General features: G+C 37.5%; 2 protein-coding genes across 3 annotated transcripts; one reads left to right on the plus strand and one right to left on the minus strand.

The window, feature by feature from the left end:
- Window positions 1-2,458: 2,458 nt before the first annotated feature.
- Window positions 2,459-7,681, plus strand: LOC133525929 (chymotrypsin-like protease CTRL-1). 2 transcript variants are annotated; one of them, XM_061862353.1, is made up of 9 exons: window positions 2,459-2,629; window positions 3,919-3,980; window positions 4,072-4,163; window positions 4,378-4,565; window positions 4,868-4,976; window positions 5,302-5,483; window positions 6,444-6,544; window positions 6,927-7,109; window positions 7,493-7,681. In XM_061862353.1, exons 1-9 carry the CDS (start codon window positions 2,560-2,562, stop codon window positions 7,601-7,603), a joined length of 1,098 nt encoding a protein of 365 aa, XP_061718337.1. In that variant the 5' UTR covers window positions 2,459-2,559; the 3' UTR covers window positions 7,604-7,681. The 2 variants fall into 2 exon arrangements, with proteins under 2 accessions (XP_061718337.1, XP_061718336.1); XM_061862352.1 differs by lacking the exon at window positions 2,459-2,629 and adding an exon at window positions 3,727-3,836.
- Window positions 7,682-8,084: 403 nt separating this feature from the next.
- On the minus strand, window positions 8,085-14,149 carry LOC133525930 (GILT-like protein 1). The gene is made up of 5 exons (XM_061862354.1): window positions 13,520-14,149; window positions 10,743-10,874; window positions 9,606-9,779; window positions 8,603-8,743; window positions 8,085-8,301 (listed from the first exon to the last, which is right to left on the minus strand). The coding sequence occupies exons 1-5, from the start codon at window positions 13,592-13,594 to the stop codon at window positions 8,101-8,103; spliced, it is 723 nt and encodes a 240-aa protein (XP_061718338.1). The 5' UTR covers window positions 13,595-14,149; the 3' UTR covers window positions 8,085-8,100.
- Window positions 14,150-15,673: the final 1,524 nt, after the last annotated feature.

Here is a 15,673-nt window from a genome sequence, read left to right on the forward strand (position 1 = left end):
GTTCGGATTAATCCCTGCCGCTTCTTTTCGCCATCGCCCTACGCGACAACATTTCCATCCTCACCACTTAGATGGTTGGCAGTCCTCAACTGTGCGTTTTTCCAGGAACTTTCTGCCTCGCACAGCTAAATTGTGGAATGAACTGTCGCCTGCGGTATTTCCGGACCGATACGACCTTCAAACCTTCAAGAAAAGAGCGTACTCCCATCTTAAAGGCCGGCAACGCACTTACAACCCCTCTGGTGTTGCAGGTGTCCATGGGCGGCGGTAATCGCTTACCATCAGGTGATCCGTCTGCTCGTTTGCCTCCTCTACCATAAAAAAAAAAGAAATAGAAACAGTAAGCCAATTACAAGTTTCCACAGGTAGATAACAGATATATCACTATTGTATACAATACATTTTCTACGAGTCATCTAAAACAATACTTTTTGTACTATAAAACCTAAATAATTAATGAAAATAGAATTTTTGAATACAGAAGACATACACGCGCGTTGAATGAATATGCTCATGAAATAGTTGCTCGTTTATGTTATTCCTATGGGAGAGCAGCGGCATGTGATGGGATGGGTCAAATTCTTTATAGTTAACTACAGCGTATCGAAATGAATATTATATTGAGTTGGGAACCCATACATGAAAAGTACTCGATTATAGTTTGGTATACGAAATCTTAATTCAAACACTACAGTCGAAGAGTAGAAAATTTAATTGTAATTAAGGGTCTGTGTAACACTTTTTACCAACCAATTTAATAGGTAACGTAAAAGTGAAGTACCTACCCAGATTATAAGTTAGTGAACACAATGTGAAATAGATATTCTAATTAAATAAAACATTTGGCAACCTAATTTAGGGTCATTAGGGTTTAGTGGCCTGCGGCGAGGTGCGAACGCCTCATGACATCAGACCCGCAAAAACTACAATAAAGGAGTAAAAAACAGATCGCGGGCGCCGATTAGCTGACCACGGTCCGCAGGACAGGCAGAGGATCCCACAATTGAAATGTTAGGAATAAATGGTCAATATGTTTAAATAATATGTCCTTAAGTAGCAAAATTAGTCATGCATATATTGTCATCAGGTGCCAATTTCACCAACTTGACAATTGACACCTGACACTTACAATATGGGTCGGTAAAGTACCAACGATATGCGTGAACGTTTAAATACTTGTTGGACAATCAATGTACGATGCATTTTCAATAAAATATATTTGTTGGGCCATCAATATACGGTGAATTATCAATGTCAGGTCAGGCGACAATTGTCAGCGTGGTGAAACAGGGGCCGGTTCGTCGGTTTCAGTTATTTGAAAATCGAAATCTTTAAGTAGATAAAATTAACTAGATCCTAAAGTCAGTCCTTGCGTAACCCCAATTAAATCTGATTAAGGTCAGTGGAAATGTAGTATTTTTATCGAGATCTAATGACAAGAATTTACCAAGTTACGGAGGTACCTATTCGTGGCCTAAAGTCTCATTTTACAAAATATTTTAGTACACACCTATAATACTTAAAGTAGAAAAGATAGTGTGTGAGGTGCTCGTTTACCGTATTTAATTACCGCGGGGTCCCTGCCAATCTGAAGTTAACAATTTGTAGCGGTGATTCACATCACCAGGGGTCTGCAACCATTTGAAGCAAAACTTTTAATTACCTTTTAAACTATAAGCTTTAATCTAAAATATCTCAGTTGCGTTCAGTAGCTTTTCGTATCGCGTGGCTTTTGTATCAGAATCAGAACATTTATTTGCTTTCATGTAACAAACATACACATGCAAATACAATTATAAAATATACTCTGAAGTACTTACATGCTAAAATTGATTATTCTAAGGTTAAGGAAAGTTATGCATTATGAATCATGTTATAAAAATAACAATTGACAATGACACCTAACAGCGAACGGTGCATGACATTCGATTGATTAGAATGCGTTATTGTTATTATATTGTAAGTTATTACTAATTATAATAAGCTTGGAAATTTTTGGTTTGGGACTACTACGTTTATTTGGGTTATTTGGATACATTTATAAAAGTACCTACCTACAGAAAAGGATTTATAACAGATTTATTGAACCTGTAGCTATTACTACAAATTATTACGAGTATCGGTATACTGGAGTTACTTTGAATCGCGGGGTGTTTGAAGAATGTTTATTAACCATCGATTTTTAAACTATAGGGATTTAAATTTGTTTTTGAAAGCTTTCATCATGTATTTTTGTTAATGTTGCTAAGAACATCATCATCATCATCATAACATTCTTAAGCTTGCGTTAAAAAATCAACTCCTTGTTTCTCAAAAGTCGATCATCAATGTTTCCCCGCGGTCCTAAGTACGGTTCCCACCTACATTAATAGATACTATTATTTTGTAATTGAATCCATCATTGGAGTAGTTGCCGACTCCTGCATCATGCCTGACGAATCAAAGCCTTTGTGTACCGTATCATTTTTGTTGTGGTCCCGCGCGCCGCCACACAACCTCGCGCCCAAGAGGCCTAATGACAGACGGGAACGAATGCAGGCTTGCGTCATATAATGCAGCATGATCGCGGAAGTATTTATCTTGTTCGGCGGTTTTGTGCTTAAATGGACTGTTCAGGCTCAGTTTGGAAGTAAGTAGAGCTGTTTTAATTTATTTTAGTTTTGTTTTAGAGACTCGAGTTTAATTTTCAATTATTCTAAAGATGTTGTTATCAATACAACCTAGATAACGGTTACTTTTGCACTAAGTATGGTATAAAAAAATAACATAATCGGTAACGTACGGCCAATGTCTTTTATATAAAGTGGTCCTTCGAGCCGGATAGGTTGTTCTTATTATTAATTACCCTGCATCAACGCTGTTTGTACTATTATTTTTCACCCAATGACGCAAATTTCAACCATGCCTTTAAATTAAACTGCAATCAAATTTATATGCAAGGGGCGGGGGTACATATGATAAACCTGAAATCCAAATTAATCCAAGAAATAAAATGTTTATTTTATTATTATTATAGTAAATGCATTTTTAATTTAGTTCATTTCAGCCAGACCAGAGCCCTAGAATCCCTAGATCAAACGTGCATTAAACGACATTTAGCAGTGATGACAGATCATGCGCATGCGACCAATAATTTGCACAACACAATATATACGCAGCCTCGATTAGTCGGCGTAGTGAACATGATTATTATCTGAAGCAAGGACGAAATCATACATGCAATATTTACATAGAAAAAATAAAAATCAGTATCTTAATTTACTTTTATGTTAGGTACCTATTTTATGTTATATATTTACTTATATGTGTTTTATGCCCATTGCAAGGTGAGGTGAACTTGTTTATAAACAACTTCAAGTGATCAATCGGTGATCACAAGAAACTATCCTGTTGATTTATTTCATCTTTCCGACGGAAAAGTCTTAAACTAAAGCATAATTTCTATCTATCACTAAACTAAATCAAAAAAATCATCGACATACCAATCTTTAGTTTTTTTGTATCAAAATTTAACTCCACTGTTTCGCAAGATCAAGATTTCTATAGGTACTTAACTACGATAGAGATCAATAAGGTAAGACCAAATGTCGCTGAAAATTAATAATTCAATATCACGCAGTAGCATTATTAAATTTGATGTTTTATTTTGTTTACACAACTCGGTAGTCAAAATACTGCTTTGCTACTGTAACTACGATATCGACGGCTCATCAACATTATGTATGACACTATACCATCATGTCCACCATTGCCAGTTCTGTCGAATTGTACATTTTACATTGTCCGTGTTGTAGAGAGCATGTTGTGGTGTTATTATTTTTTAGGTATACAAAAATGTAGGTACAAGTATGACTGGTGGAAAATAATAGTAAAAACTTATACAAATAGTATAATAATGTTACTTTGCTTCGTTTTCAGGCATATCCATAGGTGTGGAAATGGGAGACGAAAGAAATAATGACGCCACATTTGATTTTAAGGTAAATGGATAATTTAAGCTAAGTTAATTGACAATGTTATTAGTCAAATACCTAATAAAAACAGGATCGTTAATTTTGTATTTTCTTTCAGGGGCCATGCCCACCAAACACCACATGCGTGCCTATCAGCATATGTCCACTGCTGGGAGATCTGATGGACTTCTCCTGCTTCTCATCAGACAAGTTAGTTTTTTTTGCGCCAATATTGTATCGTTTTTCTACACTTTAATTAAGAAATCTTGGCCATGTTAAGCCCTACTTTGAGGAATGCAGCATAGTGGTACCTATAAATGTAAGAAAATTTGTGTACGGCGATATAAGGTATCAAAGCTGCCAGTAAACATTTTCGGCCAAAGTTATAACAAATCGTTAATTTAAATGTTGACCAATTCCTCAGATACTTCCACCGTCTGAACGAGCTGACGTGTGGCCAGTTGAACGGCGAGGACTATGTCTGCTGCCCGTCTTGTGACTGCGGCAAGGTGTACCAGGACGGTACTGAAAAATGCGGGCGAAGCATGGTCCAGGGCGTCGGATATAAGGGGTTAGGGGCACACCCATGGGTAGCGAGGATTGGTTTCACGCGTAAGTTATCAAAACGTTTGACGCGAGGTCCAAAACAAGACATGTCTGGCTTGTCTTATTATCCCAAAACAAGTGTGCCTGTGGTCCAACGCAGCATTATTTCTATATAAAGTGTGCCTCTTGCTGCCTGACTTCGGTATGCAGCTATACAAAACCACAACCAAAAAGTGCAGGCTCAGCAGTCAAAAAGTCTAGAATCGCATCCGTACGGTGCATTTTGCCAGGATTAAAGTTACCTTTACGTAAATTGCAAATTCATCATCATATCCACATCGTATAATGTGTATTGTTGTTAATTTCAGAGAAAGAAAGTGGCATTGTAAGGTTTGCCTGCAGCGGCTCTATCATATCAAAACGGGTGGTCCTCACAGCTGCTCATTGCGCATTGGCCAAGCCTGAGGGGTACAAACTGTAAGTTTCAACGTCTGTACCGTCATCTATGAAACTGTAATCATGTCGCGAAATAACCTCGTTTCCTACAAACAGATGCAAAAGGTACACATGACAAACCAAACCAAACCACATTATATCTCCCGCCCATACGCTGGCCTTATCCAATGCATCCTTGACATTTTGTCCATCTTTATGCCTGTAATCACCTTAATTCATGGTCGCTCCTCAAAAACCTTTCAGTCTTAAATAAGTAGCAATGAATTTTATTATTTACACGATCCCCACAACCTGAGCTATGTCAAGCTAGGTCCATCCGTGACTCGAAAAACCTTCCGATTTATAGGTCAACAGTGGTGGTGGGGGAGTATGATACAGCCCGCAGCCCCGATTGCAGCGAGTTCTTCTGCGCGCCACCCGCGCAGGCAATCAAAGTGGAGAACGTGGTAGTGCATCCCGGGTATGAGAAGAAGATCTTCCGACATGATATCGCGCTCATTGTGCTCCAAGAAGACATTAAGTATTCTGGTAAGTGACACTCCAAGACCGCGCTTGATAGCCAAAAGGTCAGATTATTATGTGACCTACCGTCTCGCATTTAGCTATATGTAGTGCCTTAAAACCTCCTTGACCTCCTGACCAAAGTATTCATTATAGTGTAAACCCTAAACGGAAAACCTAACCAGCAAGTAGCGAAATTTAACCTCTACAGATACTCTACAGGCTACAGTGGTATACCTAAACTGAAAGTCAAAGACGTAGTGATTATATGCTCTTTGGTCAAAGTGAAGCCTAGTTTGAATTTTCTAAAAGTTGCGCACGTTGCGCATATAGCATTAAAAAGTTCCGTATGCGATATACATGCCATGTGCTATAAGAGTATGAAAACTCACAGAAAAATACTTTATGTTTGGTAAACTATTGAAAGCTAAATGACAGTCTGTCAACAAACCTAAAAACACCAAACAATGTAACAAGCAACACAAAATTCTAATCATATCAAAACTTAAGTGTAATCTATTAACAATGAGACAAACAAAAGTGAACAAGCTCGTACAGAAATTTAACTTAATTTTAAAAGATGTAAAAATCATAGTCACAGAACGGGTTCCAAGCATAATAAAGAAAGCCGCAGTGGACGTCGCGTTGTTTACAGAACAGGGAAGGAACAATAGAGAACGGAGGAGAACAGTACGCAGAACCAGAAGATTTTAAAAGTAATTTTAACCCCAATTCTACCCCTCTTCGCCTGTCAAGTTATAATAAGACCTCCGCCTCCGGCAGATTCTTTCAGACTTTTCAATACAGGAGATGTCTGGCTTATTTTTTTTATCCCAAAACAAATATTCCAGTGGTCCAACACGGCATTGTTAGATCCTTACGTGTAGGTCAAATTTATCAGATTCATGATGTCATGAATATTATTTAATAAGTAATTTTCAATGACCCAGTCAATGTCATCGCTAATTACTGTTTTATTTATTTCAGTATCTGTAGCGCCGATCTGCTTGAATGACAAGCCGGAAGTCGTAATAGATGAGCGCGCTTTGCTGGTCGGATGGGGCAAATTATCTGGACAGAACAACTTGGTAAACAATTCTAAACTTTACTCCCTCACAATATAGTTGAGTATGCTTGTGATAATCGTGAGTAAAGTGATTATCTATGATGGACATTGATTTAAATTCAACGACCTTATGTGTCGTTTTGGATGTCAGACGCGCAAAAAACTTTAGTGACATGTTATTGTGAATCTAGGTAATTAATTGGATGTAATGATCATTCATTAAATGAAGCATTGTAGTACGGTTTGATTTTTTTATACTTTTTGAATCACAGAAATCTTCGTATCTTTACCACAACTCACGTCTATCCTTAACTTTGGCTCATTTAAGAGCTTCATACTTAATCATACAACCGTATTTTGCATACTTACAACCTTGAAACAATTATATTTTCATTTATATTTAGGTGACCCGGCAACAACAGCTCGAAGTCCCTCTGGTCTCCCTGTCGATGTGTGAGCGCGTCTTCGGAGATTCCGTCCCCATCCAAGAAGGTGAACTGTGCGCCGGTGGGGAAGAAGGCAGAGACGCCTGCTCTGGCTTCGGAGGAGCGCCGCTCTTGCTCAGTCGAGATGGACAATATTACCAGGTACGAAAATCCCGCTGACTTCCAATTCGGGAGCCTATCCTTGGAGACTCCTCCGTGTCCGTTCACGAGAGTCAAACGGCGTGATGGCAGGAAATGAGACACAGACTCTTGTTCAATATCAGATTTTAGTTTAGCTTTTCTACTTATTAAGACAAATGAAAGAGATGTGACGCAACCAAATACTTATAGGTAATTAACTTGAGAACATACCTACCTTGAAGTGACAGCTGGCATCAGATTTGACACACAAACAAAACTAAAAAAGCGTTATTACACTAAAATATCGTGTCATGTACCTACTTGACCAAATGTAAGACCAAAATCTGCAAATGAACATAATTTCAATGGAAAAATGAAATGAAAGTTACTCATTCGGTTTTCAGGTGGGCATAGTTTCGTTTGGGTCAGAAAACTGCGGGAGTGAGGGCGTTCCCAGCGTTTACACGAACATCGCGCACTACCACAAATGGATCGTCGACAATTCACCTTCCTGATCCATGTTATGCAATAATTATAATCGAATCATTAATAGTATTGAACAACTGTAACAACATAAAAACATTAACACCAGAGCTAGTATTTGTTATAAAACATTTTCTCCTTTCATCATTTGGTTATTTTTTGCATAGGTAGAAAAAGGATATCGAAGACGCGTAGAGCAATGGGAGATCTCTAGTTTCTCGTCCATTAGGTTAGAGAACAGATGAGGTATCGCAGTAGTAGTAGAAACTAAACTGGCAACAGTTTTCTCAAACGCTCGTTTTGCACATAGTGCATACAGCTACGCTACAAATTACTAACATTAATCACATTTAAGACCTCATGAGACCGAAAAGAAAAAAGACCATGAAGGCAAAGAGATGTACCAATTTATGGTCCACACTATCTGATACTATCGATAGTCTCTTCAATGTATAGTGCGATCGTGCTTCAGGTGCGTCCAGCGAGGCTACTTATAATACAAATAAAATCACATTGATCCACAAAAACTTTAATCGATATAAAAGTACGTCTGATACTTGTAGAGAGGTATCTTCTCAGGCTCATCATCGAGTGGGTACGAGAACAGATGTTTCAACGCCAGGGTGTTGTAATAGTGCGCGCAGGCGGCAGTCTTCTCAAGCACCGGCTCAGCACAGAGGGTACCCGTCAGGTCGATCAGCGCGTTGTCTTGCACGTGCTGATCAAATAACTGGAAATTAAATTAACATTTTATAGGACCTTACTTTTAAACAAGACGTTCTGAATAAGTTCACAGCATTGCCGTTTGTATTATATTCTTGAGAGCAGCTGTTGAGCTTTTTCAAGAGAAAGAAATTGAAAAGTGAGTGTGCGTTATTCAAGGTCAAATTTAGCGCCTCAACGGTATACTCAGCCTACTATACGAAACATGCAGATAGCGGTCCTTGGTAATTTACATCAATACGGGATGATGAAAAGAGTGGCCATGACAACGGGAATATAATAACTACATGAATATTAAATGTACCTACCAAGTCCACGGCGATAGTGGGTATGAACTTGGGCTTCATTAGCAGCGTCAGATATTCGGAATCCAGCTGCAACTGCGTTCCTTGTCTGCTCTTTAAACATTTTTCCACCTGCTCCGTCCGTAGTCCTGCTCGATGGACGCACTGAAACAAAACAATAATTTACATTTATTATGCTTCCCCCAACGCACATAAAAGGTCCGTCCAGTTGTTACTAGACTATTTTGACTAGTAAACTATTTTGTCATTTTATTATGACTATTCAAGTCATGATTTTTATGCTTAATGTGGTAAATATGCATACCCACTTCTACCAGACATAATATCTAGACATATTTCCTCGGCTATATGACCCTATTTATCGTTATGTTTGTTAGGCAAATTATTTTCAAGATACATTTTTGTCAAGCTCGATATCGAGATCTGATGGTAGAATCTATTAGGAATCCAGGAAACTACAAACAAGGTGGGTGCAGTGACAAAAAAACAGGTTACATACCTCCTTTTCTACATAATTAGGCTCAGGACGCTGTCTTTTTAATTTCATTGTATGAAATCCAAAATCAACAATAATCTTTCTTTGACCGGTCTCCCTCATTGAAGTCGGTTTTTTTTTCTTAAACATTATTCTAAATACTATTGATTAGTCACTTAACGCTTTTAATAAAACTACAACTTCCATTCCAAGGAGGGTTTGTGTTCGAGTGCCACATTTTTTTAAATGTTTATTTGAGCTTGAGAAATTTTAAGTAAGCTAGCTTAGCTCACTCCATAGATAGATAAGATTTAAGCGCGTTTTGCGAAAACTTGTATGTAAATAATTATTAACTTTTAAGGAAGTTTTAAACTTACTTAATAATTCGTTTTATGACACGTCCCATACCTATGGAGTGAGCACTCTAATCCCTACCATCCTTTTTCGGCACCGTCTTATTTCAAGGTGGTCCTATAATTTATTTAATTTATTAATAAGTCTAACTTCAAATAACACTAACCTACTCCTTACCTCGAAGCTTCCCCTGGATCCCGCCTCACTCTCCATCTCACAGGCTACGTAACCGAGCTGCTCCAGGTTAGATTGGTGCCTCATCTGAAACAGCGCGCAGTCCTGCACCATGTTGCCCAGGCATTCTGATGGACCATGCTGGCACTTGAACCCGTCATCGCCGTAGTTTATGCTCTGGAAGTTAAAGACTAACGTCATAAATCCATTGTATGTGGAAAATATTTACTCGGAAAATACTGGAGAGTTTCACAAAAAAAAAGTTACCCTACACAAAATGTGAAAAGTTTAAGTAAGTTCGCAATTTTGGAAACTGTCCATCGGCACAACCCACCAGTACCTAGTTGAAGGAAATAAGACTTATTTATCTACTACAACGTCGTCATAAAGTACTATGTTTTTCAAAGAATAACGCCAAAGATGAGTTCCATAAGGGTGCCTAATAGCTTATTGAGTAGGATGATCCAACTATTGAAGTATGGGATATCCACCTAGAAAGCACCTAGGTATGGTTTGATTAATACGAACGAATTGTGCGATGCCATGTGTCTCGGCTCTTACATTAGTTTCGAAACGAGCATTTTGCACCAAGTCACAAAGCGTCTAAGATAGGCCGTTGCCATCATATAATAAAGTTGCCAGAAATATAATTTGCACCGATTTGACATAAAACTATATTATCTTTACGAATACAAAAGGACAAAAGAGGTGTGACGTGCTTTGCCGCACGTCCCATCCGTCCATATGGTGGGAACAACTAATTATGATAAAAGTAGCCCAAAGGTGTTTCTGGGATAATATACGATATTAGATAAATGAAACTTTTCCAACACAAATCGTATTTACTTTGAGATTAATGTTTCTTAACATAAATCTTTTAATTTTTAGATAATAGAATATATACGAATTGAAAACTTCGAATGCTAGGAAAAAATATAATGTATAAAAGTAACTGGGAACAAGATTGTTTAGCTCAGCTTAAGTATACTTTACGCAAAACCGGCTAATTGTTTTATTACATTACCCTATTGTAAAAGGGCCATTAGCGATCGATAACATTAATCGGTACAAATAATATTTCTTCGACCTTTTTACCTTTACCTGACTACCTAAATAACATAAACTAAACTGAAGGCTTACCCTCGACTTCCCAAAAGGAACGAGTTGCAGCTTTATGTGTTTGTCCAAGAGTTGCAGTGCGGGTCGCAGCTGTTGCAACACGAAGGTCTTGCTGTCGACGCATTGGCTCTCATAGTACACCGACAGAAGCACCTGAAAAATGACGATATGGCATTTTGGCGTTCAATGGCAATAAACTGTCACTAAAACTGAAAGAAGTGTAAATGGATCTGAATAGGTGACATCATTTTGTATAGGCGAAAAATACGAGCATCGCTTTTTTGATCATTGACATATACCTATATCTAAGGACGGGCCTTACGGGCAATGAGAATGGGGCCAGTACAGCGGTGTCACGCACACGAATTCGAGCCAATCGTGTAGTCCTCCACCTTACAGAAAACAGCAGCCAAATAACACTAGACCCTACTCATAGTATTGTGTTCCTGCCGGTGAGTAAGGTTGCCAGAGCTCAACGAGGGGGGGGGGGGTCGGCAACGCGTGTGTAACTCCTCTGGAGTTGCAGGCGTACATAGGCAACGGAGGCTGCTTACCGACGTAGTATAAAAAAATATATATATATATATATATATCAATGTTTTTCATAGGAATCGATGGACCGCAATCGTATCTAAGACAAAAGGTGAACATTGCTGAAGACAGGAAGGCGTGGCAAGCGTTTATGAAGGCCCTACGGAGGTTGCGAGATACCTACTCAATAACCGAGATAGTACTAAATAGTAAAGTAATTTATTTCTGTATTAAACGCACTGCACTTTACATATGGTAGCGTTTGTAGGTAATTTAGGTTTCGATTTTATCATTTAACCGCGCAATTTATCCCGACCAGTCACGAAGGCTTTGGTTCCATTCATCTACATGTACCATGCATCTAGTACTTTCAATGCTCCACATACTGAAGGCCTACTGGTTAACATGTGCAGTTAACTTAACTAGGGGAAAACTCTGGTAGTTTATACGTTTAGGACGGTAGTAAAAGTAGGTAACTTATATTATTCAAAATGTGCCGCTGCTTCTGTGCCTCTAATATTCTCCTTACTAATTTTTAAATTTGTAATTAATATAGGTTAATTATACGCATAGGAAACGGTCCCTTTTAAAGGTCCCTTTGTCCCTAAATATTGATCCTAGAGAAAAGTGTTCAACATGTTTTTTGTAGGAAATGTTATGTTGATTATTTATGTATAAGCTGGTTTATTATGAGCTGCCATTTACGAAAAACTAAGAAGCGACTTTAAAATTGATTATTATTAACATTCCCGCTTTATTATATTTTTAAATATTGATCCTAGCGAAAAGTGTTCTAGAAAATTTTATGGTCATTATTCGTGTATGAGACATTTTTAGCTTTGGGTAGGTATATACTTTACAAATTATTTAAAAATTTTGTGTTGGTTATTTACGTTTAACAACGTTTTTTGCTATTGGTCACCGTTTATGAGTTGTTTACGAAAATATAGAAAAATGGACCATAAAATCGATTTTAATTAACTTTCTCGTTTTAATATCTTTTTAAATGTTGATCTTAGCGAAACAGTGTACGGAAACATTCTTGTAGGAATTTTTATAAAGATTATTTGCGTATTCGTACATTTTTTGCTATGGGCCACCGTTTGCGAGTTATTTAAGTAAAACTAAAAAAAGGGACCTTAAAACTCCCCCCTACCCGTTAGCGGCATCCCCATCCATCAGTACTTTCAGTATGTTGTGTAAGGCTCCTTTACCTACAACCATACTAAAATTCGCTTATACACGAATTATTTCCGCCATTGGGCTGTTTTTGGTCTTCGTTTAGTGAGCTAATTAGCCTTCAGCCATTCTTCCACATGGCCTTTGGAATTCCAACCTCTGTCTTCATGCAATCCTAATAACAGCCTTCCATCAGTTCCATCCATCATTGCCATCCGTCTGCATTCAGAGTTTGTAACAATGTGTTTCCTCACCTCGTACATTTTCGGTTGCTCGCTACGGCAATTAGGTTTCAATAGTCGCTACACAAATATACTAATAAACGAACCTCACACATAGGTACATCGAAAATATTTATTATAAATGTCAGTGACAAATGTTATTAAAGATAAACAAATGATTGAAATACACTCAGGCCATACTTCAAGTTAACTCGAAGTTGTTTATTAAATAGCTTATTTAGAAAATTTTGGGTGGAAAATAAGAGAAAATCGCAATATTGTTGAACTTTACTAACCATAATAGTGGTTAAACATAACAAAAAAAAAAAAGAATAAGAATAAGAATAAGAATGATTTATTGCAGTACTGTGTACATTTGTAGATAGTAATCCTGATACAATTTATTGGTTCCAACAGTTACCCATTTCGGGTATGCAATACTTAAATAACTTATGAACTAAACTTAAATAGCATACAGTTACTTCTTATCTAATTCATTTTGTATTATGTCTTTTATGGTGGAATAATAAGGCAAAATAAATAAATCGGTATTAAATGAAAACCATTAATATTTCGTTTTGACTGATGAATTTTCTTTAACATCAAAATATTATTACTTCTATAATATATCATGTTTTTATATCTAATCCCTCCCTCCGAAGCCTCTTCTTCTTTGTTGTTTTATTCTTATTATTTAAAATAAAATATATAATATGATTACTTCCCTAGTTTTTCAAAGTTCAATTACGTGGGTACCTACTTGTTCCTTGTAGGTATCACTTATCTATGTATATATCGTAGGTATTTATATTTATGTGAAAACAAAAGGAGAATACACAAGAACTGGACAAGAAAATTTCATCTTACCTTTTTTGGTCCTATAAATCCATCAGCCAGATTCCCGAACACCAAAACAAGCACGATGCAACAATAACCCTCCATTTTCAGCAACAACCTACGCTTCACTCACTAAATGTCCGACTTATTTTTAGTTTCAGCACTTGAAATTCACGTAACATTGAGTTTACTCCATTTGTGTAAATAACACGTGTGAATAGTACAATTACTGGTGGTGATATGTTGTTATAACGCCGCCAATCTGATTTTATGGATTTACGCGCAGTATAGTAGGTAACATTTTAATCTTTATTTATATGGGCGTAAGGGTAATTTTGTTAATTAAGAGCGAGCAAAAGAGCCTTTGCGGTATTGGCAAGTAACCACATGAAGACAGTGCATAAAAAAATACATATATTTCTAGTAAGGAAGAAAGGCCTAAGACAATAGTTATTTACTTTACAAGGGGGCAACGGTGTTGTTTATATTTAACCGCTCGTGCTAATTGATACCCTAGCAAGCGAAAGAATCCAAAATTGAACGACGAGCGTAGCGAGTGGTTCTAGAAGTGGAATCTTGAGCATTACGAGGGTTTCTAGACACGAGAGTTAAACAAACTTTGCCTCCGAGTTAAACAAAAATTTTCACCACACCAACTATGAAATACCAACAAATGAACATAATAAAAATTATCATTCAAAATCACCATTTAAAAGTCAATTCTACTAGCTAATATAAGGAAACAAATCAAAATTTGCTTCTGATTATTTTATCCCACATGTGGATAAAATGCAACTTTATCATTATTTATTGAACAATCAAGAGGGCCTTTACCAGTTGGTGTGGTGAAAATTATTTTTGTTGATTAGATTTTTTTGGTATTACGTAGTTAGTATTTTCCTCGGTTAGTATTTTTGTTTCACTCGGAGGCAAAGTTTGTACCCTCGTGCCTTGAAACCCTCGCAATGCTCAAGAATCCACTTCACTCGGGTATCAATATTAGCTCGAGCGGTTAAACAACAACTTTGCCCCCTTGTAAAACAAATAACTATTTATTGCAGTAATGTTGATATTTATCAAGTAAATTAACTCGGACATGAAATAGCCCATAAATAGCCTAAATAAGTATGTGTGTAAAAAAATAACTTTAATATTCGAAAGCAACTGAGACGACCGCTAGTGACAATCTGAGGGCATATCGCGAAAATCCAAAAATCGGCCTCTCTAATCACTCTCAATAGAGAGACACATAAAGAAATTTAGTTTTTCGCGGCAGGGTGACGTGTTGCCTCCCTGTCACACTTACGTACGAATTTACAAGTGCCCCAGAGCGTCACGTCGAACGTGGTTCGCGGTAGGCCCTCTGCTGGTTTAGCCAACGTGCCAATCGTTAACGGTCCGTAGCGTAGTCATCTGTCTCTATCACTCTTCCATATTAGTGCGACAGTGACAGTTGCGTTTCGTTTCCTACGAAGCGTAAACATTGACACGTTGGCTACGCACCCTGGTCGTAGTCGTAGGGAACCGTTGTATGAAGAGAGCAGCATATCTCCGGTCGCTCTGGAAATATTTGGGGGAACCCTGTGTCTTGTCTGTGTCTACTTGTAGCAGACGGCTTTCGGCTGATACCTATTGATATAATATCTACTGTGATGAGTCGTAAACTCCATAAATTCGAATTTGTTGGTATAGTTATTACACAACTACGTAGAATGCGGGCAACTGCGGGCACTTTTTTTTTTGTTGACGACTCATATTTACGTGGATAATAACATAATAAGAAACATCCTTTGATAAGACCGACTTTAATTGTATTAAACTATCATTATTAAAGCGTGTAGACGATGGGCTCTACATGTGCCGCCTCCTTATGCTTGATGCATTGTTGTAGTGTTGATGACATAGGAACGCTGCGATTAGAGTGTCTTTTAGTAAAACTGCTATTTATACCGACTGTCTAAGAAGTAAGGGTAGGCAATTACCAACATTATCACCTACAACCATTCATATCATACGTTAACAAGCGTTAAATTTTAAGTTTAAACTTGAACTTACAGCCCAACCGCCCTAACCCAAACTGCTGTAGATATGCGGCTCCTATATACTTAATTTACTCTTTGGGTTGGGTTTATATTAGGAGACCTTTCATCTCCACCTGTGGAAAGGCAGCCTTATACTCGTACC

This window comes from Cydia pomonella, chromosome 15 (assembly GCF_033807575.1).
Source record: "Cydia pomonella isolate Wapato2018A chromosome 15, ilCydPomo1, whole genome shotgun sequence".
Taxonomy (NCBI): domain Eukaryota; kingdom Metazoa; phylum Arthropoda; class Insecta; order Lepidoptera; family Tortricidae; genus Cydia; species Cydia pomonella.